The following is a 24,663-nucleotide window of genomic DNA, read 5'->3' as shown; positions in this document are numbered from 1 at the left end:
AAGAAAACAGCTGAGAGCTGAAACCCCCCAGCCCCGCAGAAACACTCCTCCCAGCACCACCCGGCCCTGCGGAAACAAACCCTCCTTCCCCAGCGCTGCCCCACTAAAACAGCTGTGGGCCAAAAAGGAAGGTTGGGGGTGGGGAGGTGATACTTGGTTTAAAATCAGCCAGAGGCTCCTAGCTGAAGAGGTGGCTGGGAGCCCTCAGGGTCAAATTAAAGGGCCCGGGGCTCCGGCGGCAGCGGGAACCCTGAGCATTGCGGGGCTGGGGCAGGGATTTAAAGGGCCCAGAGCTACTGCTGCTGAGGAGAGCCCGAGCCCTTTTAATCCCAGCCCCAGTCCATCCGCTGGAGCCGCAGCTGGGATTCAAAGGGCTCTGGGCTGCCTGCAGTCGTGGGGAGCCCTGAGCCCTTTAAATCCCAGCCACGGCAGGGAATCTCTGCCGGCAGCCCAGAGCACTTTGATTCCTGGCCGTGGCTGAGATTTAAAGGGCTCTGGGCTCCCCGCAGAGCGCTGTGTGTGCAAAATTTAGAATCCCCTCCGCGGGCCGTACAGTGAGCCTCCGCGGGTCGTATGTTGTGCAGGCATGCTATATGTTGTAGTACAGGGGTAGGCAACCTATGGTACACGTATCAAAGGCGGCAAGTGAACTGATTATCAGTGGCACTCGCATTGCCCGGGTCCTGGCCACCAGTCTGGGGGGCTCTGCATTTTAATTTTAAATGAAGCTTCTGAAACATTTTTAAAACCTTGTTTACTTTGTATACAACAATAGTTTAGTTTAGTTATATATTATAGGTTTTATAGAAAGAGAACGTCTAAAAATGTTAAACTGTATTACTGTCATGCAAAACCTTAAATTAGAGTGAATAAATGAAGACTCGGCACACCAATTCTGGAAGGTTGCTGACCCCTGTTGTAGTATTAATTTGTTATTCCTGCATTGTGATTTTGGAAAACTGTTTCATAAATACTGTCTTATCCACATTACATGTGAAGTGAGTTCTATATTGACATAAGTTTAATGGGTTTGTCTAGTTCAAGTAGGATTTGTTACATGCTTGATATTTTTTTAGTTTTTATTCTGAAAATATCCGTGCTGGTGAAAATTGTTCAAAATTAAGCTTACCATATAAGAGTGGATAGGTTAGTGTATTTTTTTAAAGCAGAAAGATTTGTTGTTTTCCTGGCTTAGAACAAAAGGTGTATACATGAGAAGAGATTGATACCCCCTTTTTTTTTTTTTTTTTTTTTCCCCTTTTTTTTTTTTTTTTTTTTTTTTAAAGGCTGTTATAAAGAGAATCTGAATGGTATAAGTTGTTTGTTTTAGACCCTGCATAGCTTAGTAAATTTAAACCTTTTTCTAAATACTTAATTGTCCTATTTTTCTTTTTTACACAGGTCCTTCAGTCTAGGAGACTATGAGGGAGCCTCTGCACCCAGGGAAAATGTTACCCTTTACTGGGGGGAAGGGTAAACCAGTAGGGAATACAGTACAATCCCAAGCCTACTGGGAGGGGCGGGAGGGAGGTGTTGCCGTCACTGTATTAAGTCGATGTTGGGAAACGTTTTAACATCTGGAGCCTTTGTGGGTGGAAATCTGTCTCCTATTACAACTCTGCACTGGATGTGAAGAAGCAAAAAAGAGAATCTATTCACAAAACAGCACATTCTGGAATATTATGGGGAATTGTACCAAAACAGGAACCATATAATTGAACTATAGGGATACGTAAAAAGGAAAACTATTGTGCGCACAATAAAGGAAACCTAAGAATGGGGGTGGGGGTTTACAAAAAGCCTTGGACTGTTTAACTGAGGGTTTTCTCATTATTTCATCCTGCTTGATGGGATTCCTAGGTATTTGCATGTTAATGAAGAACTACACAAATGAAGTTAGTACAGTTAAAATGCAGCTTGCTACCTGTATTAGGAACTGGCACCTGCAGTGTACAATATAGAAACCCCATAATAAAGTAATAAAGGTTGACTTTAACAAAATGAAGCAACTTGCAAGATGCCAAATGAGTCACTCCTTTCATTTTTTTTGGGTGGAGGGAGGGGCATTTCAAAGGAATGATTGACATCTTAATTTTATATTAAAAACTTTAGTAGATATGATTTGATGGTTGTACTTCATTAGATTTAATTTCTAGAGTAAGGCATTATTCTTAACTTGCAGTTTAAGGTTCAGGCATGCATTCTGGCTCATAGTGATCAGACGTAATTTAAATTAGTGGGAAAGTAGCATGCTTGCATCACATAGAGTGAGATTGGTATACTTTTACTTATGTTGCGCCAGTTTTGTGTTGCAGTTTACCAATTAATATAGCCCTGCATTTAAAAATCCTTTTTTAAAGATTCTGTGGATTTTATTTTTATTAAGAATATAGATATAAAGTACTGTAGTTTACAATTAGGCCTTGAAATATCTTTTTAGGATCTGTTAAGAATAAGATTGATATTGTATTGTGTGTAGCCGGCACAATGTGGAAAGCTGAAATAGCTGTGCAAAATATTTGCCTCTGTGCTGTCAGTGTGATGTGCTTTCTGCATGGTTATATACTACTAGTGATTTTTATCAGAACTTCTAAAAATGAGTTACATGGTAAGACCTGTTAAAGGCTGCATAAATGTTAGTTGGCACGTAAAGACAATTGTAGAAGTTGATGACATGATTGCTATATTTCATTGTTTATTCCCACTCAACATATTACCTTCTATGCTTTCTTTTTTGTTCAGAGCATGATCTTTAAGAGATGTTTAAGTTAATGGATGTAATGCAGGGTATCTACACTGTATCGGCGCATGTTGGTGGCCCTTTCTGTCGTAGTTAAGTGCACAAGGGTGCAAGTTAAAAGCTACAGAGTGAAAGTTGGTTTGGATCCTCTTCATTTCATTTGTTTGGCTTTTCTGTTGTTTTTCTCTACTTACGTGTATTCCTGTGAATAAATCCTTGTTAAGTTAACCTTTTACTTTTCCTTCCATGTGTATTTTCTTATGTACTGTGAATGTGAAAACCTAACTGGTACACTTGATCTTGTGTCCATCTGAAAGTGCAAGTCTTTATTAATTTAGATTGCCTAAAGAGTATCCCATGATGGTAAAGGAAAATGGAGAGATTTTAACTCTGCTGGTCAGAGGTGAAGCCACACCTTTCCATTTTTCAAATGCTGCGTAATTAATCTATAAAACAAAATTAAGCCATAACAGCCTTTTTATAGTTTAAGTTTCTTACCGTTGCATTGCAGAATGAATACTGGGATAACATTTTTTGTAAGACCTTAATCTTCTTTGCATGGTTCTATTCTTTAAGAATGTTTTAATAATTTAGCCATTGCACTGAAGTTTGAGATGTGTGATTAAATGCTGTTTAAAGAGGTTTTTTTAATGCATGGTAGCATGCACAAGTTTTACACATTCCTTTTTTTGGCTTTTCAAAATGATAGTAGATTATCTTGCTTGAAGATAGTTTTGACATATACTGACTAAATTCAGTAATGCTAGTACATGATACTTAATCATTTTGTTTAATCAGAACTGCATGTGATTTGCTTTCAAATTCAATTGCTTTGTTAGAAGCTACAAATCTTCCTTCTTGGCTAATAATTCTAAAATGAGTGGGTAGTAGGTTTCTTTGACTAAAAATATGTCTGACATATTACTATTAAAATGTAGTGAGGTAGGATCTTGTCTTAAACCCAAATGTATTTTAATTTCTTGTATAGGTTAAAGATTTGGAAACAGTTTCAGGAAAAAAAACTATAGCTTTTCCAGATTATAATTTTGTATATAATATAAAACCTGCTTTATAGTGCAGTGTTGTTTGGACTTGATTTAAATTTATCTCTAACAATTGCGGCAACCCCACTAACTGGAGGAAAAATCAGTCAGATTAGCCCATCATATCCACTTTTATGTGTGTATTTTAAATCTGTATCTATAAATGTGTGACTGTTTACAGATGTGAACTGATCTGGTATAGCAGTAAGGAATATAATCAAAACAATGCAAAATTAAACAGTACTGCCATAATCATAGTACTTTAATAGGTCCTTTGGTATATTTTAAAGCAAATTAAACCATATTCCCAATGCATAATAGTACAGGGATTTGCAGAAGACATTTAGGTTATAACTTGAGGTAAGAGAAGTTCTGATGCAGCATTAACCGTTGTAATTCAAATTGTTGCATCATGGGATATATATAAAGCATCTTAATTCTTGTGGTGTAGTTTTGCCAGTTTTTGAATGTTGACTGAATGTTTATACCGGTAGAATTGTGCGTTTGTGTTTGTTACATTCCAGTGTTTCTGCCTCTTGGCATGCTAAAAGCACGGCTTACTTCATCTGCTCCTTACACACTGAATAAAGTGCTGTTAGTGTGCTAAACTACAGAAATAGCCGCTGCTAAGTGATAATGTAGATTTTCTACTTGAATATTTTGTTGTAGGAACCTCAGGAGGTCAGTGTTTACTGTTTTTTATATGCCTTGTTTTTCCTGTTTGAGTTTCCCTTTTTGAAGGATTCTAACAGTGAACAAAAGCTGCTGATCAGCCTAAGTTGGTAACAGAAAGTGTATTTAAAATTTTAAATGCACCTTTTTGGCAGTTCTAAATAGCAGTTAAATTAGTCTTAAAGTTCAGTACCACAGTTTTTTCATTTATACATTCAGAAAACAAGTCTTTTTTTCATTTAAAAAATAATAATTGTAGACTACTTCATGACTTCAGGCAATGTAAGCAAAATGATCAATTTTGTAAATTTTTTGAAGCTTGATTATTTTCTAAATCAGTTTGTACATAATTAAAATTGTAATAAGCTAATTCTTATATTTCAGTTTATTGCTACTTACTAGAGGTTGTACCCAAGAGATCACTTTTAAAAGAATGGGTTTAAAATTTATAGCCATTATGATTTTTAAAATTTAAGTAGCATAAATTTTGTACTAAACAATCTTGACACGCACTGTGATTTTTGTTAAGACTTTCTTTAGCATTGATCTGAATTACTTAAGCTGCATATGTATAATATAATCAAATATATATATTCTAAAATTTTAAGTGGCTTTCCACAACTGAAACTCATTGCAACTCCGACATGAAACATTCAGATACTAGTTTTATCTCAGGTAAATACTCTTGTACCCTTTTGTTCACAACATATGTATAAAACACGTCTTAATTATACCAGTTTATGTATTTCATATATGTATTTTCATGTGTCTTAAACTCTTACAATCTAAATTAACCTGCTATGGGACAAAAATGATTTTGCTTCACATCAGTCACCTATTTTATTCATATTGAATGTATTAACAGATAAAGGTGCAAAACAATCTTCCCTGGAGAAGACTGCATCCATGCATAACAGCAGCTAAAATACTTCATAAATAGTACTTTAAATAAAGCATTGCATAGGAAGTCTTTTTGTTTAATAATATTTGAAAGTTATAACTTGGCATTAACTGCTTCTCAGTTTTTTTTTTCACGTAAGGTGATGGACCTTTAAAATACTGTATAGGGTCTACAGAGTATTTTACTTTTTTTACTGTAGCTTTAGGTAAAGATTCAGATCTATAATGAAACTGCTGCTGTAAACCACTTAACAACATGTAGTAATGTAAGTTAGACACTGATGTAGTTTGCATATAGCAGTTTGCTTACATATTCATTACATATTATTGGCAATACCTAATCTTGGGTACAAGTTTGATACACTAGTTGTAGGTTTCATATGTATATTCTTTAATATGTGTCAGGTTACTAGACCTCCTCCTCCAGTACAAAAACACTGTCTATAGATGGTTCTTGCTTTTTGCACTTACTGTTGGAGCTAAATCAGTTTTAGGTTATTCTAAAAGAAACCTGTAATAAGTACATTGCGTCTTGCCTTTCCAGTATGTATTGTGCTAAAATAATAGATACTTATAAATCTGAATGTATTCCTGCGAGGGGGAGTTAAAATGGATGTATAATAAGGTTAATTCCCATGCTTTGTTGGACAGTGTACTTCTAAACAAATCTACTTTCCAAGCAAGTTCGAGGCTTAAAGTGTAGTATCCCTTTTCTGTAAGCAGATACTGTTGAGGTACTTTATCCTTAAATATCTTTCTATGGGTGAGCAACAAAACTGAGAAGGCCTGAGTGATTTTTGTGGGGGCAGTGATTGGACAATACTGTATAATCAGGTTTATTTGGTTGTAGAAATTTTCTGTTTATAGTACCTTATCTCACAAGGAAAAAGAGGTGGATATGTTGTAAATGACCCAACTTAATACCTAAACAGTTATAAAACTGTTAAGATTGGATGCAGTGAATAAAATAGTTTCGAATTAGCAAAATGACTGGATCTTTCTGCTGACAACTTAGGTTGTATGAGTTTTGCTTGAAAGCTTTAAATCTGATGTTTCCTGTACCTGCCACGTTAGAATGTTTCCTTCAAATGTATCCTCCTACAACTTCTCAAGCTGTACTAAATTGAGTGATATTTCTTGAAGTCTGCCTCTGTGCTAATAGAACTTCATTTTAAATAGAATATGGTTTTAATTTTTGATAAGCTGCTGAATTTTAAAGAGTTTTTGGGGCCACCAAATATTTTGGATCATGCAGAGAATATATATTGTACTGTAGTAATTTTGTATTTACATTTGTATGATGTGACATAATAGATGTGAATGTTAATCACTGCTTGACTATGTTAATAAAGTTGTTTAAATATAGCTGTTGCACTCTGATTTTTAATGGAAGATAAAAATTTCATTTCCAGACTCTCTCTTGTACTTAGTAGTGCACACTTGCAGTTCAGCTCTGTTCTGAAGGCTGTAAATCCTGTCAGTTTTGAAATGAACAAGTCTCTCTTTAGTTGAAAGAAAATGATCTCTGGCTCAACTAACAAACACCTGCAGTCCAATTAACTTTGTTCTAGATGCCTCACACTCTATTGATATTTTGTAAATATATTTGTACAAGCAAAAGGTTGTACCTAAATTGAAATAAAACTGTATTTGGTGGTACAAGTAACTTTTTCCACCTGGGAATGGGACATTGACTGACTGCATTCAGTATCTGTTTTAAACAGCATAACTTAAAAACATTTAATGTGCCAAAATTGTTTAATTTACCGCACAACACTGATAAATCTGAATAGAAATAAGGCTATGAAAGGCACAAAACTTCTATTTTTAATCTGTTTTAATAAAAAGTAAAATGCCATCTTTTCATGATTTAGGATCAGATCTTCAAGTGGTGTAAATGTGCATAGCTTCACTGACTTTAGTGGAGCTATGCCAATTTATACCAGCTGATGATCTGTTTCTTAGTTTTTTCCACAACCTACTGCTGCAAAATCCTGTGATGTGACAAGTGTAAAACTGACAATAGAATTGTGGACAAAATCCATGTACCTTACTGTTAGTTTGACTGTCCAGTATTAAAAATTGACCTGAATTGGTCAAAAGAAGTTAACATATTATGTACATAGTTACCCTCTACAGTTAAACTTTTGCTAAAACACTTTTCAGGATATTTTGCTGAATAGAAAAGTACCTGCACAGGACTTATAATAATTTTATATACACAATTTATACTTTGGAATGGCAGTTTCCAGTCTGTTTACCCACTTTCCATTTACAATGGCAGAAGAATCCTATTAGATGGACAAGTCTGACTTGTTTGTATTTGTTCTAAATCTGAATGTACAAAATGTGAAAACAATACTTTTACTGGCAGCAGTACTGAAAACCTGCATAAAAAATGAGTTACACCTTGCATCTTCACTCTACCCTACTTTAGTCCTGTTGGACAGGTGATGCCAATCACAGTTACAGAGTTAGAGGTTTAGGCTTTTATATAATTTGGTGGATTTGCATTCTGTTTCTGTTTCTGCTGTATTGTACAGTTGTAACTTGTTTTTAATATTAATTGATATGAGGCTTAATCACTTACCTATAGTACACTAGCATAGTTATTGACTTTTAAAATTTAATATGTTTTGGAGATAGCTATTTTGGAGGAGAGGTTTTCAGAACAGGTAGCATTTTCAGAAAATAGATGGCCTTTTTTGGATACTTTCAGAGCAAACTGACAATACTTACTTAGCTAATCAGTATATGAAGAGCTGTTATTTCCTTCAGATCAACCCTGTCTCTTAGTTGTAGAGAGACCCAACATAAGATGAATGACTTCAGATGTTTCATATAGTTCACTGAAAATACACATAGATAATATAGTTCTAGGTTTTATCTCTCCATGTGCATTTATCAGACACCCATCATTTTGGTTTCTAGGTGCCAGCTGCCTTTTACCTGCCTCCCCTTGAGATGAATCAGTAGGAACCCAAACATTATTTTCAAGTTGGTCTGTTTCATCTCCTTGTGTCTCAAGGAGTCCTGTTAAAACAGATTAGGGAACAAAACTTGTATAAGATTTCCTCCTGTTAGAAGAACCTAAGATACTTTAGCCATTTCTCAGAGAAAATTGGGGTAAAAAACTCCAATATTGGTTTCCAGAGCTTACAGCTAAGAAAAGAGTCCTTGTTCCTTTCTTCCCTCTCTTAACAGGTCTCTTTTAGCCTCTCAACAGGTTGTACAGTGACTTGTTCCTCAGTACTAAAATGCAGGATGCCCAAGTGGTCATATAGGATCGGAAAAAAGCGAAAATTTTATCTGGGCAATAGATTTAATGAGATGAGAGATGGTCCAGTGGTTAGGACACTAGCTTAGAAATTGAGAGGAGAGATTTGGATTCAGTTCCCTGCTCTACTATGTATTTCTGTGGGACCACCCATTTAATTTCTCTGTGCAAGTTCATCTGTAAACAAGGGGATAATACTTCCCTCTCTCACAGGGTGTTGTGGGGATCAATACATTAGAGATTGTGGAGTGCTTTGAGAGCTTTGAGCTTTGGAGTGCTTTGAGAGCTGATGAAAATGCTACATAAGAGCTAGGTCTTGGTATTAATCTGAAATGCGGATCTCTAAAATATCTCTAATTTCTCTCCTTGCCGTATTAGGAGAATGCTAAACTGAAGGGTAAATTGCCATTTTTTGTTCCCCACATAGGTACTTACTCCTGTGATTAAATTACCCCTTAACCTTTTAAGACTGAGCTTCTTGAATATCTACTTATCAGAAAGCATGTTCTGTAATTCTCTAACATTCTCATGAGTCTTCTCCAAAGCCCCTTTTCTAAAGTATCTGTCCTCTTTGAATTGTGGACACCAGAATTGGGCAGATTACTCCAGTAATGATTTCACTAGTGAGTAATATCACCTCTCTCCTGTTAGATAGCCCCTCGCTTATACAGACAATGGTTATCCTTTTAACTACAATGCTTTTCAATATTTTTTTCATTTGCAGACCCCTAAAAGAATATCAAATGGAGGTGTGGACCCCTTTGAAAATTTTAGTCTGTAGACCCCCAGGAGTCCATGGACCACATGTTGAAAACCACTGAGCTGATGATATTTCTGTGCTTTTCAGAGTGTCTGCATCCCAGGATAGTCCTCTCTTTTGTCACCTGCGTTCTTCGTTCCTTACATTTGTCAGTAATAAAATCCATGTTCAAAAGAACCCACCTTACCAAAGCGATATAAATTGATCTGGGTAAGTGATATGACCCCATCGTTTACCACTTCACAAATTTTTGTAGTCTGTAAATTTTACCAGCAACAATTTTTATTATCTGAAAGATCCATTAATAAAAATACTTAATAGCATTTGGCCAAAAATAGATCTATGCAGGACCCCACTGGAAATGCCATCACAGAATAATAATTCCCCATGTACAATTACTTTTTGAGATCTATCCATTAACCAGTTTTTAAATCTATTTAATATGGGCTACATTGATTTTTGTACGGTGCTATTTTTTTAACCAGAAGGACATGTAGGCCTAAATTAAATTTCTTACAGAAGTCAATTATGTCATACAGTTGTGAACCAAACTTTAATCTCAGGTTTTCTATAAAACCATGTAGAGTGCCATTAATTATGATACTCTCCTTTAATATTTTACTGATTGTGTCCTATGAACCTTTCTATGATTTTTTCCTGAGGTCAGACTAACTGACATCTAGTTAACAGGGTCATCCCATTTACCCTTTTAAAATATTGGTACATGAGCTTTTTTCTAGTTCTTTGGAACTTTCTATGTGTTCAAAAACTTCTTCTTTTAAAAAAATCATCATTAATGGTTCAGAGAGCTTCTTGACCAATTATTTTAATACTTTTAGGCGCAAGCAGGAGCGGCGCCAGGATTTTTGGCGCCCTAGGCGGGGGTCCTTCTGTGCTCCCGGTCGTTCCTGGCAATTCTGCGGCGGTGGGTCCTTCTGCGCTCCCGGTCTTCGGGGTACTTTGACGGCGGGTCCCGGAGCGAGTGAAGGACCCGCCGCAGAATTACCGCTGAAGACCTGCAGCGCGCAAGGACCCCCCGCTGCTGAATTGCCACCGAGGGTGGCAAAATGCCGCCCCCCCAAATCCTAGCGCAGTCACCTAAATGGAAGCACTGGCCCTGGGTGCAAGTTATCTGGTCCTGCTAATCTGTAAAATGTTTAAAGTTAATAGTTGCAGTTTTAACATCCTTCCTAGTTACTGATGGAATAGAAAATATTTCATTATCAAGATATGATATGAATAAATCATCCTGTTTGTAAAGAAACGCAACAAACGTTTCTTCAATGCCTGAGCCCTATGTATGTTCCATTATGGGTTTGGGCATTCACTGCACACACTTGCACTCAAAGAATTCTTGTAAGCAGTCTGTTGGTCCACACATGTGGCCTTGCCTTCCTCATGCTTTCAACCAAAGGCAAAAAAGGCACAGAACAGATTAGATAGCTCTCCTTCAGTTTCTTACATCTCAAAATATGGGAATGGAGCTTCCTTTTTAATAATCCTCCACAGAAAATTAGTAAACCCTAGGAAATCCATTCTTCCTGTAATGCTGGACCTTAACCGAAACTTGATCCATGTTCATGATCCATATTTTCGACATCTAAATTTTGAGGCAGTGTTGATTTTTATGACAGTTCAAATGGCCTTTTTATCCTTTTTCAGCAGAAAGGATGGAATTTTGCTGAATAGTACTAGTTGTTTCCTTCTTTGCTTTTCTTTTGACTCATTCCCTAAACAGATTATTTCTATAGACAAGTTTTTAAGATTCACTTAGCTGATTTGGACATCCCATATTTTTCTTAAGTTAGCTTAATGTTTGTGTAAAGCCCTGAATTGATGTCAGGAAACCAAAGTGGGCTAGGGCCCTGTTCTTCTGGCCTTTTCGCTGCCTCCCTCTCTCCCCCCTCCCTCCATCCCATAGTGGACACAGTAGCAGGGCAGGAGCCACTGTTTCATTCTGAAAAATGAGATGTTTATAATATGTGAAAGTGAGGCTATGACTCCTCTCCCAGATCTCCTTACAGTACAGGAACCATGGCTAGGAATGAGGCTCCCAAACGATTTATCTTGCTTATGAGAAGGAGCCTTGAGCCTCTGCTCTGCTCCTCCAGCCTTTGCTGCCATCTTCTGGTCAGAAAAATAGTTACAGCTGTAACTCTATTTCCATTCCTCTCTCCTCCACAAAGCCAATACAGGCACTCACGGTGTTACGACAACACACTAGCTTATTTTAAATAAATGAATGCCTGATGCTGACTCCCTCCCTCATCCCGTCCTTGGACTTGACCTTGCCGAGTGATGGTCCACCATGCTTCCAGCACATCCATCACTATTCCAGAAACAGACTTCTCCAGCTCTGTGCAGTCTTGAGAATCAGGTTACAATGCCAAAAGGGATCCAAAAGACCTGTTTTGCCCTGAGATTCTGTGAACCAGCCAACCTTTTCTCCAATTGGATCATGCCATGACAATGCACTATTTTACATTTCACAGACCAAATTGGGAGGAACTGACTAAAGAAACGGCATAGAAAACAGAAACCTATTATCTATCCACTGTATAGGCCCCAAGACAGTAACAGAAAACTACTTGAATTAACACTGATGCTAATCAATGTAAGGTGTGTTGCCAACAAACAATGTATGACCTATTCAAAGAGAGGGCACCCAACAGAGCTTACATCAGAGGCCTTGCCTGATGACACTTCAAGCTCTGTTAGCCCACCTTCTCTTCCTCTCACTCCACTCTTCAGCTCCTTGGCCTATCACAGACAGGACAGGGCTCGTGGCACTGCCTTCACCTTTTCAAACATCAGATCCAAGAAGATCCACAAGTAAGGTAAATTCACTCCAGGGTGTATTTGATTTAAATCAAATTCATTTAAATCATGATTTAAATAGCTAGTCAGGAAGACTCTATTTAATCATGGATTTCCACATAAAAGTGCATTCTTGTTGGTGGTTATAACTCAGAGACAGATGTAGGTTTCATTTTTAGAAGGTACACGCTATACATTTTTAAAGTGATTTATTTTGAAAACTTTTCAGATTAGTTTTACAGCTATATCAGAAAATGAATGTTTCAGTTATCTTGGTAAAAGAAATAACCAAACAGATACTTACAAAGTCATTGGGAGGTGAACAATCTTCAGTTCAACAGGTTAATCATTAATATTTGGAGGATTTTCTTGCCGTGCTATATTAGGAGGAGAACATCACCAGACAGACATTTAAATTGTTTTATTTAACTATAACAATGTTATGTATTCTGGATTTTTTTCTTCGACAGCAAACATAATATTAACAGAACAAGCATATGAATTTTTGAATTTAGTTAAACATTCAAGTTTTTTAAAAATTTGTTTTTGTTAAAATTAACTAAAATAGTTATATGAAACATTTAAAAAAAATTAAATAGAATGTCAGCCAGGTCAACATGAGAAACTTAAAATGTTGGCTTCTGCAGCTAACTCAGTCGTCTTCAGTTTCATTTTCCTGTTTGTACATAATCTGAAAAAGAAAAACAAGCTTTCCTGCTTTTTCAGGTCTCAAATGATTTCTCAATTTGGAATGAAATAGTCCAAAGGAAGAAAATATATTCTTCTACACTGGCAGAAGAAGCTACTGCTGTTAAGTGATATTATCACTTTAACAGTCTTTGAATCCAAGTGCTTAAGTGACTTCAACCAGTTCACTGGTGTGACTTTCTTTAAAACATCATCAGTAACCATATTTCTTGAATGGTTCACCCTTAGCTCTGAAGTTTATTATAGTTGGCATTATGGAGGTATGATTGCTGGATGTCCATGTCATAGCCAATTCCTCTTCTTCAGCAGTTAAGGTTTGACCCTGATACTGAGTATTGAGAATATTTGCAAGAAAATGAGATGGAGATACCGCTTGTCCCATTTGTGTTTTTAATGCTTGTGATTTAACTTTGTCATTCCATCTTTCTCTTTTTAAGATCTCACCTAGTTTCAACAGCATCAGCAATAAAACAGTTTTTCTCTGCATTTTGTTCAAGGGTACAGAAATAGGCTTCAGGGTACTCAGCATGTGCTCAATATTTCTTAACACTGGGCTTAAGAGAACTTTGACTGTGACAGTGCCATCTTTTTTTTTCCCCACAATTTTGTTCACAAACTCATCAGATTAGACCAGTTCTTGATATAGTGCTCAAAACAGTCCACTACTGATTTCCATCACATGTCTTGTGGTAGAGTTAGCTTGGTTCCTTCCACGTTTTTCAGAGCAGCTGCTGTAAAGTGGCCGTTACGGAAGTATTTTGCAATTTCAGCAACATCAGTGTTCCAGAAACAAAGGCTAAAATCTTTGGCTAGGAGGTGCATCAAATGAGCACTGCAAACATATGCTATTAGCTTGGGATTGTCTTCTCTTCTAAACAATTTCTTCCCATCTTGGATACATTTGCAGCATTGTCTGTGACCAAGCTGTGTACTAGACATCTGAAATTTTTTTCACAGATTGTTATAGCTTTTACTGCTACTTCTTGTAAGTATTCTGCTGTGTGTGCATTTCCTGATGTATCAATTGTTTCTGTAAGGAAAACATTCCCTTCTGTCATCACACAAGCACATACAACAGGATCATTGTGGACATTGCTTCACCCACCAAGACTCAGGTTAACAATTTTACCCGCTAGTCCTTTTGCACACTGCTCAATTTCTCTTTCATATGAAAGGAGGGAGGGATAGTTCAGTGGTTTGAGCATTAGCCTGCTAAACCCAGCATTGTGAGTTCAATCCTTGAGGGGGCCACTTAAGGATCTGGGGCAAAAATTGGTCCTGCTAGTGAAGGCAGGGGGCTGGACTCAATGACCTTTCACGGTCCCTTCCAGTTCTAGGAGATAGGTATAGCCTGTATTATTATTATTTATTATATGATTACTTATGCTTTTATCCAGCAATTTGCTCTGTTAGGTGGACTGTATCCTGTTCTTAATGACTGAGCCATGTTAATGACGTGGGTTCTCAATTGTGCAGAAAGGAGAGTTTGTTGCATAAACAAACCGGGCAGTTTTTTCATCAATTACCTCTTTTTGTAGTCTGCTGGTTCTTATCACAAACTTATCTATGGTTGTTTCTGCATGATGGAGATTTTTGTTTTTCTTTTTGCTACAGGTGATATACTGTGGCTATGTGATATACATGTTATGACTGAAACATTATCATTGGCAGATAATTCTGAAACTATAGAAAATGATGGTGATCTTGAAGGTGGATAGTCTTCAGAATCCTGTATGTTGAGGATGGATTCTGCTAAACAAAATAAGTCAATGCAATTATTTAATTATGATTACTATACTGCTCATTTAATATTACTCATTGCATTCACAGACACTCAGTACTACTTTAAAGATGAAATTGTAAGGGAAGATCTGCCTATTTCAGCTATTTTATTTATCACAACTGCATCTAAAATGATAGTACCATAGTGTAACAACTATATATTTTGCTCAAACATGAGAATTCAAGAATAGTCCAGAAGGAAGACAGGCAGTCCTTAAGAAAGAAGTATGAAATAAGTTTATCAACCTGAAGATCCTGCATGTTCAGACATGTTCCTTTCATCATCTTCAATGCAACTTCCTCCTGAGAAGGAACACGTATCATGATGATGTTTCATTCGGGTAACCAGGCCTTGCATTTCTTTGTTGCATTTTGCACATATGCCTGTCTTACCCACTGTAGAGGCACTTCATTAAAATATTCCCAAACCGTGTGTCTTTTACAGCCTGCTGCTATTATAGGCTTTCCCTTCTAGTGAGAGAATGGTATGGTAGATCTCAGCTCAATGAAGGCTATACTCAGAAAGACCTCAAGACTTCTGGAATATGCTGCCCAAACAGTTTTACTTTTGTTTCTACTGCCTGTCCCTCCCTTCTCACATTTATCTCCAGACTCTGCCCCGGATAGAGAGCGGGCTGGAAACTCCACCATTGATGGCAGAAAATTAAAGTTGAAACAAAACATTTCTTCAAGCCTATACTAAGGCTGTGTAATAGGCCAAGTAACTTTCCTATTAGCCTCCCTTGAAGCTGCCAAATCCTGCCCTATTGAGCTATCCAGCGTGATAAACAGTGTCATCAATCCTAAGTGCCTGCAGTACAAAACAGAACCCAAATAATGTGAAAACTAATATCCTACTTGGCCAGAAAGTTCCAGCATATTAACGAAGGCTTCTCCAATTTCATGGATCCCCATATATGTTCCAGAGTTGAGTATATTCATTCCTCAAGGGCTACTGGGATACCCTAAAATCTCAACCCTAGTCTCCCAACTGGCAGTCTGACCCATGCCCTCACTGGCTAATGAAAGAGTCTTAAACAATTTCTGATTGAAATTGCCAACACTTTATTTAGTGAATTAATCTTCTCTTCCTCCTTCAAACATACAATAATTTGACCACTATTGAAGAAATCCACCTTGGATGTATCAGTTCTACCATTCTAGAGCAAACTCATAGAGAAGTTAGTTAATGGATAACTATGCTTTGTTTAATTGAAGCTAATATCCTAGAACCCAGCACAATCTGGATTTAGGCTAGGATGTGGGCTGGAACTAGGGTGACCAGATGTCCTGATTTTATAGGGACAATCATGATTTTTGGATCTTTTTCTTATATAGGCTCCCATTACCCCCTCCCACTCCCACCTCCACTCCATCCTGATTTTTCACATTTGCTGTCTGGTCACCCTAGATAGAATCCACTTTAGGTCCTGATATACGATGTGCTGCTGTCAGTGGATAGTGGCCAGATGTCCATTCTTGTCCTCCTGGGCCTCTCTGTAGCATTTGACACTGTTGACCATGAGAGACAGCAGTTCCATTTGAGAGAGGTGGCAGCGGTACAACGTAATGTGCTAAAATGGTTTGAGTCCTTGCCTGGAGGGGTACACTTAACAAGTAGTGATGGGAAACTGCACCTCCATTACTAAATTTCTCACTTTTGGAATCAGGCAAGGATAAATTCTCTGGTCCTGTTGAACATCTATATGCAGCCACTAGGTGAACAAGACAGACAAGTATGCAAGCGTCAGCACTATGCAGATGACACAGATGGGATGAAGACTAAGTGGAGATAAGACCATACTACTTCCATCAACTCCAAGTTCTCACATAGCAAAATCCACAAGTAATGGTATCTGCCTTGGCTGGTTGGATTGGAAACTCCCATCCTGGCAGATGATAAGCTGGCCTTAGGTATACCTGCCTTTGTCACATCTCCTCTGGACTATAGTGCTGGAATCCTCATGTGGGCATGAAGCTATCAGAGGTCAGGGACCTTTTGCTGAGAAGACATGCTTCAGCAGTCTGTATTAACCTTGTGGGCTACACACACCTCAGACCTGTCTTCTGATCTTAACATCCTCTGAGAAGCCAGTGTAAAGTCTTTATAGTATTTGTTGTCTGGATTTAAGATTTCTAAAAGATTGCCTAAACCTCTGAGATGAAAACTTCGGTCAACTCCATTCGTTTTGGAACAGTAGAACTCAGTCAGGGTAAAGTTTGTCTGTGTAGGAGATGGACCAACCCCCGAGACTGATCCAAGACTGGAATGAACAACTCCAGGAACTAAGGAGTATCAGAAACCTAACCTCTATTTGCTCCAAATGCAAAATGTGCACTCCTTTGACTTTGCCTTTTCTCTTGTGCACAACAGCATGTATATTTAGAACTTGTTCCCTCCTGAGGTGATTCGATTTTTTTTTTTATCTTCTCCATAGTGCCTCCTAAGTGATAGGCCTCAGTTGAGGTGGTCTGATCAACACGATGACCACTGGCAGACCCCCCTCTCTGAACTGTAACCTTCCCCTCCTCATCTTTGCTGCTTGAGTGGCTGAAGAAAGGAGTGTAGCTGACCTTTTTTGTTTGTTTGTTTGTTTTGTTTCTGTTGTTGGAAATGGTTTACTAAAGTAGACTTCATCGAACCTGCCTAAAGAGTCTGGGTTTGCTGGTTGCGTGCAAAAGTTTTTTCCTTTACAGAGCCGCCTGCCTCCTTTACTATGTTAGTCATCTACATACGTTAGAAGTGGCAAAGAGCTAACCAGGACCTATGCCTCCTGCTGCCGCCTGGGACAGCGCGGATCCCGCACTCTCTCCCAGCCAGGCCCCCCTCAGACCCGAGCACCGCCCGTTCTCTACGCCTGCGCACAACCTTGGCCGGGGGCGGGGCGAGAGGTGCAGAGGACGCCTGCGCCCTGAAGGAGGTGGCAGGGGCTGGCTGGCGCGTGCGCGGCAGCGCCGTTTGGGCGGCGGAGTGGCTGCCGCACAGTAACGGGAAGGGCGGCGCTCCGTGGAGGACGGCGGCGGTGGCTGTTTCGTCCGTTGGGTCTTGGTGGCTGAGGCCGTCGGGGCCAGGCTCATCCAACGCTGAGGCGGCGGCGCGGTCATGGCGTCTTTCGTGGAGAGCTTCTGGGTAGGAGCTGTTGGTTGTGTCCGCTCGGGCCGCGGCTCACTGCCGCTCTGCCAGCTGCCGGCCATAGCCGAGTCCCTTCCAGGGCAAGCCGCTCTGGCTCCGACGCTACCCCGGGGGTTGGGTTTGGGCCTTGGTGCGGGAGGAGATGAGGGTCGGTCGGATTCTCCTCGCTCGCGCGCCGTATCCCTGGCCTCTCCCGCCGCCGGCAGTTCTGGGGCCTCCCCGCCTCGCTCCCTGCTGCGGACAGAACAGGACACCGATGTCCGGGACCACACGGAGCCGTGACCCGGTCCCTTCTGGCACGGGGCGCAGCCGAGGCTCGGGAGCCCCTTTGCCGAGAGTTCCTACTGCAGCTCTGGGGAGCCGGCTCCCTGGGTCGCGCCAAGGCTAGGGGCAGGCTGCTGTGGGTAGAAGCGGGCGCAGCTCGCTGTGCGCTGCTGTTGGATATGCGCCGATTCACGGTCCTGCAGAGCACTGGTTGGGCGTGTTTCAGACATGGTGACTTCAATGGCATTACCGTCCGTTTATCTCGAGGGATGCGCTGGAAGGGATCTCCAACTAGGTCTCATTCGTTTCTAATCTCTTTGATGTTTGTTAAAACTCATACTTGAAAGTTACAGGTTATTCGTTTAACTTTTCATACAATAAAACTGCCACGATAAATAGCTCCGATTCCAGCGTATTGCACTTGTACTGTTATTAGCAAACGCAAACTCTGCTTCCGAAATCATGCCCTCCCTGTGAAATATGTTTTTCTGCCAACATAGTGGGAGCGATGGAGAGTAACATCAGGAATTTATAGCCTGCAGTGAATCCTAGTTTTTTTTTTAATACCCTTCCAGAATTATTCGTTTAAAATATCCTGTAGTTTTAACTAATTTACTTAATTGTCTCTATACTACTACAGTGACATTTTTTTTTAAAATTTTTGAAATGTGTAAATGGAGAGAAATGAACTACTTACAGAACTGTGAATAATGGATACATGTGCATTGTAGAGAATTTTGATTTGTTTTAACTGGATTAATCCTTTCCTCAGAAAAATTACAAAACATTGAAAACTAGCTTAAGCTTGTGTGTAGAATTTTTAAACTAACCTTCTACATTGAAAGGTCTTAATTCAAATTTAGATTTTAAGGTTTAGTGTGTTTCATTAAAATTTTATGTGTAACTTGAAAGGCTCTGTTTTTGTAGAACTATGGCCCTTTTAAATGTAAAACCCATAGGTGTGTCTATAATCTTGTGGGATATTGGAGCTCTGATGTCTTTGCCTTAATATTTTTATAATACAAAGGTTTATAAATGAGCCATGATAATTTCAAAGTATGTACTTGCTAAAAATGGAGCAAGGATAACATCAGAAGGGAGAGTGTTGCTTTCAGTATTGTCTGCTTTGTAAATATGAATAATAGTTCTCCTTATTTACAGTAAACTAATTTTATAAATATAGTGGAAATTTTAAGAAATAACTGCATACATGTTTTGTTTGCAGTCTTAAATTCAACAAATTTCTTAAAACTGCATGTTGTTAAATCCAGTGTAAAAATTCTGAACAGTATTACAGCATTGGAGGGGGATGTATGTTTAACTACCATATGAAAACTTTCTTTAGCTTTGTAAATAGCATTTAAAAGGATACTTGATAGTGTCTGGTGTTAGTTGATTAACAGTAGAAACAAACTTTTAACCTTTTGGTGTTACTTTAACAACAGATGGAAAAATAAAATCACATATATCCATCTGAAAATTTAGTTCCTACTGTTAACCAAGAAGCACAAAATTATTGTAATTGAGATTAGATATTTTTCCTTTTTATTTACTTTGTGCACTTTTCTCAATTTATGTATAGTTCCTTAACTGTTTTGATGTCCAGTTGTGCTTTGTCTCATTGGCAAGTCAGTATCACTCACGTATTGCTATGCGGGGGGAGTTCACAAGCACATTCTTCCCCAGGTCCTCCAAGAGAGTGTACGCTAGTAGCTATAGCATTAAGGATGAGGCGTAGCAGGTGTATTTGCACACTGAGACAGAAGAGAAGTCTTAGTTACTTAGTTAAAAAACAAAGAAGTCAATAATGTCTATTTAATTTTGAATGAAACATATGCAATATTTTCTGATGTGAAAAGTGTCTATAAAATTTCAAACCGCAGGTATGTTGTTGTCTAGTATAGTCAAATTAAATGTAGCTTAGTGCATTTTTAATGTTTAAAGCTTAGTCTGTACCCATCAACATTTTGGATCAGTTCGTTATTCAGTATCATTCTTTCCACATTTCAGATAGGACAGAATATAGACCCTACAATTCCAAATGTATTAAAATGTGTAAAAATGTTGAGCATTTACAATTCAGACAATAAGGGGGGGGGGGAATAATCCAGTGCACTTAGATGTACAACATATATCCAACAAATGTATAATTTAAACACATAACATACCATCTCCCTTTACCTTTACAGACCTAATGGATAGAACACTGAACTAGGACTTGGGAGAACTGAGTTCTTCTGTTCCCCACTTGGCCACTGGCTTGCTGGGTGACATTGGGAAGTGACTTCACCTTCTTGTTTCCCCATGTGTAAAACAAGGATAATTTTGGAAAGCACTTTGAGATTGAATGATGACATGCACTGTATAAGAGCTAGTTATATTTATTACGTAACATTCAGTTACTCTCTTTTTTAACGCTTCGTTTATTCTAGAGTAAGGAGGCTGGCCATGAAGGGGAAATAAATTTAGACTAAGTTCTTCAGTAACTGTTTTAAGTGATTAGAGTTTTTGAAACTCATTTGTTGTGTGCCCTTGCCGAACCGGAGTATGTTCCGAGATTTTAGATAAATGTTTATGTAGCAGAGGTATCCAAATTCAATCCACAAAGTTGTGAATTAGATGTTCATAGTACTGTGATTACAAATGATAGACATGGTTTGTTGTGAACCCAAAGTGGAGTTGAAATCTGGAAAAAAGTCTCAAAATGTACGGTTCAGGATTCTTTTAGAAGAAAAGGATGAGACTTTTAGAGAAAGGAATGCTTGGGGTAGAAAATGAAAACATGGTTTTGTAATGAATCCATGTCTACAGAGTTTTGGAATGTACACCAGTCTCCAGTTGAAACTGCACATATGCCGCACGGGAAACTAAACCATGGATCTTGTGCCTTACATAGGCCTCCACTGGCTTGAATGCTTATCCTCTTGGTAGTCATTAGGGAAGACATCAGAAACCTGATGGTCTGGTTTGATTCCATTCAGAAGAAGGCAGTGACACATGCAAACACCTTGTTTATGTAATTTTGTCTCCAGTACATTAAGCTGCTACTTTTAAGGACTTTTTTGAGAAAAGTATTCAGTAATGTACTGATATAAACAAAACAAATGTATTTAAAAATATTGTCGTCTTTTCAGTGGCGAAGATTAAGCAACTTTTTAAATAATAGGTTTCTAAATGTTGCCACTTTTAATGGTATTTGAACAGAGGCCAGACTTTTTTGAGAGTAGTAAAAAGTAGGTATATCTTTTTCTTTAGTGTTTGTATTCTATGGGAATATTTTAAAATGCAGTACAGTAACAGAAAAAAAGATACATTGCTTTAATACAAGTTTCATACAGGTTTTTTTCTGTTGTTATAGGGTAAAAATATATGACAAGTAGTGCAGATTATAAATGATTTTTTAATTCATTGTTATGAGGTAGTGTTCCAAGCATTCAAATCACTTGACTGAACATTCTCAACACTCCTAATTAGGATGTTGTCACAGAACAATGGATCCCTGCTGTTATGTACAATGTATGCTGGTTTAAAACAGAGATATCAGTGAAATAAAATGTTTATGAAAAGTATTCCCATTGTAAAAAAATAAATAAGAAATTGTAGTTTGTCGATGTGTTTTGATACTGATGCAGGAGAGTAACAATTGCTCCCTTACTATAATAATGACTGCACAGTTGTCTTGCTACTTTTCTAGAAGAGGCCCATTGGAAACTCATCCAAACTTATTAAAATGTTTTATGAAGAAGCTAGGTACTGAGTAGCTGATGTTCAGGAGTTGAGGAAGAAAAAAAGAATATATTCAGTGAATGTGTTATTCAGTACTTAAATAACTGGTACATATTCCATGTGGTATTAATTTGAGTAGAATTGTGTTTCTCAGACTATCATCTGCAGAATAAAATATTTCAAGTGCAGACTAGCAGAGAATGAGATATTAGGAAGGGATCATGGGCCATAAGAGGATCTCTTTTTGAGATGTTGACTCAAAATTTAAAGTTGGAGAACACTTGAACCAAACCGCTGGTTTTTAAATTGTCGGGCATGCCTCCTGAAGGAGGTGTCGATGAGGTTATTGGGGAGGGGGTGAGAGGACTTGACTGCTTAAGCGTTTTTCTTATTTCTTCAGTGTTGCTGAGAAATTTCTCAAAGGTGAAAGAAATACTACTTGTTCTTTGAGTATATTTTTCCGCAGATGTATAGCCCTCACTCCTCTTCCTCATTTGTACGGAGACAAGATGGGTAAAATAATATTTTATTGGACCAACTTCGGTTGGTGAAACAGACAAGCTTTTGAGCTTATATAGAGATCTTCTTGAAGTCTGGGAAAGGTACTCAGTGTCACAGCTAACTTCAAGATGGAACAGATTACTAAGCATAAGAAGTTATGATGTTGTAAGAGATCATTCAGCGTGAAGTGGGCAGTCCACACCTCTGCAATTGTGGACAAAGGAGGGTTAGTAGATTACAGATTGGATTTATGGCTCATTACAACAATGTTTTTACTGAGTTCATTATTTTTAGTGTCTAGCAAAATTATGAATTTAAGCTCCTGGGCTTGTCTTTTGAAGGCATTCTGCAGGTTTCCTTTGAGGATGAGGATTGAGAGGTCAGATGTGGAGTGATCATTTTGTGAAAAGTGTTTCCCCATGGACATTTTTGTCTTTTCTGAGTAAATTCATTTGAGAGCATGGTGATTCCCTTGTTTCACCCAAATAGTTGTTAAGTCATTTAGCACACTGGATGAAGTATACCCAATGTTGTGATAGGCATGCGTAGTACCCATGGATCTTGACAAGTGTGTTATGGAGCCTATTGATCATCATGACATTAGAGATGTGTTTGCAGGTTTTGCATCTGTTATGGCAGGATCCGGTGCTGCTTTGAGTTGGTGTGCCCTCATCTATGGGGAGCTTGTTTGTGATGATGAGCTTGGTGTGCTGGGGGCATTGTTTGAAGGCTAGAAGGGGGGGTTGCGGAAAGATTTCTCTCAGGATGTGGTCCCTATTGGGTATAGGTTGTAATTGCTTGATGGATACGCCTTATATTTTCCACTGTGGGGAGGTATGTGACAACTAGAACTGTGTGACTGGTGCTTCCCTCCCTGTATTGAAGGAGGTTCCCCTGGGATATTTGGGTGGCTGTAACCGTACAGGTTGTCAATTCGCCACTATGGCGCCTCCTGCTGGTTGCTCCGGGAATTAGCTCTTTCCAGCTGTGGAGCGCCCTCTGCAGGTGGTGTCTCACCCGCTGTCTGCCCTGCTGTTTGTCTGGGACCCACGTTGCTCCCTAGTTTGTGGCATCCTCTTCTTGACACAGCCCTCCAGCTGTGCCCCACTTGGTTCTCTCCCCTTCTGGGGGTATCAGCAGTCCTCAGTCTGCACCTGCTCTTGTGGCCAACTGCATTCCCAGAATCTAGCCCCTTGCCTCAGGGGCAAGCCAAAGTCTGTATCGGACCACACTCCTCTAGGGCCAGGTGCAGTGTTAGGGAGACAGGGGGACCCAGGCCCACCCACTACTCTGGGTACTGGCTAAGGGATCTTCTGGCGGCAGCCATGTCCTGCCCTCTTTCTCTCCTCTCTACTGCTCATGCTCTGTTTGGCCCTTGCACCTTCTCGGCCCTTTCTTTCAGGGGCCTCACCCTGGGAGGTATCTGGCTGGAACTTTCCCTCTGCTCCCCTGAGTCTGTCCAGTGCTGCTCTGTCTAAGGTGCACAGCCACTCCAAGGGCTGATATTAATTCTTTATCTGCCAAAGTGGGCCAGCTGCCCCACTACAGTGACCCATTCCATGATGGGATCTACTTTTCTGGAGTGTCTTTCATTCCACGATGTGATCTGTTTCTCTGGAGTGTCTTTATTTGGTGAAGACTTTAAGTATATTAAGATGTATATCCTGGGTTTTCTTTTCAGAATATAGTCTGTGGTATCTGTATGCCTGGTTGTATTTGGGGTGGTTACTGGATCTGTGAAGGTAAGTGTGGTGATCTGTGGGTTTCTTATGTATGGTCATCTGTTGGGTTCCATTTTTGAAGCTAATCATGGCGTCGGGGAAGTTGATGCTGGGAGTGGAGTCCTTCTTAGGATTCTTGAAAATGGAAGAGGGAATTTGGAGTCAGAATTTTCAATGGCACTGTAGAGATAATATGCTTGACTGACAGCCACTGATAACTAACATTTTATACATATATATATATATATATAGCAGGATATCATTTTTCAGGGGATCTCAAAACTTTCTGCAAATACAGGCATCATGTCACATACACCATTGCAATGAAATCACCTGTGGAATGTGGCAGCTATTTTAAATATGTACAGCAGTCCTATCCAGCAGTTCAGGACAAGGGGTGAAGAGCATGTTATCCAGTTAAAACTGTAGGAAATATAGATACATTGCAATTAGTCAGTTTGGAAATCATTGGTGATTCATTTTATATCCATGTATCTATCCCACATTTGCTCATGTTCAGGTTCTACAACTCTTTTGCATACAGAGCTTGCATTGAAACTAATGAGAATTCTTGTAGGATTAAGCCGTTAATCTTTTCATCTACTGCAATGACATCTAA

The 24,663-nt window shown here is 38.9% G+C and overlaps 2 protein-coding genes across 10 annotated transcripts in view; both read left to right on the top strand.

Moving 5' to 3' along the window:
- Positions 1-6,720, top strand: part of TNPO1 (transportin 1) — a 179,205-nt gene extending 172,485 nt beyond the window's left edge. For all 5 annotated transcript variants that reach the window (XM_032771660.2, XM_032771656.2, XM_032771659.1 and 2 more), the window contains one exon: positions 1,402-6,720. The gene's annotated coding sequence lies outside the window, so the exon portion shown is untranslated. The remainder of the gene's footprint in view (positions 1-1,401) is intronic.
- A 10,861-nt stretch (positions 6,721-17,581) lies between these two features.
- Positions 17,582-24,663, top strand: part of FCHO2 (FCH and mu domain containing endocytic adaptor 2) — a 239,032-nt gene continuing 231,950 nt past the window's right edge. For all 5 annotated transcript variants that reach the window (XM_075067024.1, XM_075067019.1, XM_075067023.1 and 2 more), the window contains exon 1: positions 17,582-17,829. In XM_075067024.1, coding sequence (XP_074923125.1) covers positions 17,803-17,829 — 27 coding nt within the window. In that variant the 5' untranslated portion in view covers positions 17,582-17,802. The remainder of the gene's footprint in view (positions 17,830-24,663) is intronic.

The sequence above is a fragment of the Chelonoidis abingdonii genome, chromosome 6 (assembly GCF_003597395.2).
Source record: "Chelonoidis abingdonii isolate Lonesome George chromosome 6, CheloAbing_2.0, whole genome shotgun sequence".
Taxonomy (NCBI): domain Eukaryota; kingdom Metazoa; phylum Chordata; order Testudines; family Testudinidae; genus Chelonoidis; species Chelonoidis abingdonii.
The sequence above is the reverse complement of the archived record's forward strand: the minus strand, read 5'-3'. Positions and strand labels throughout refer to the sequence as shown.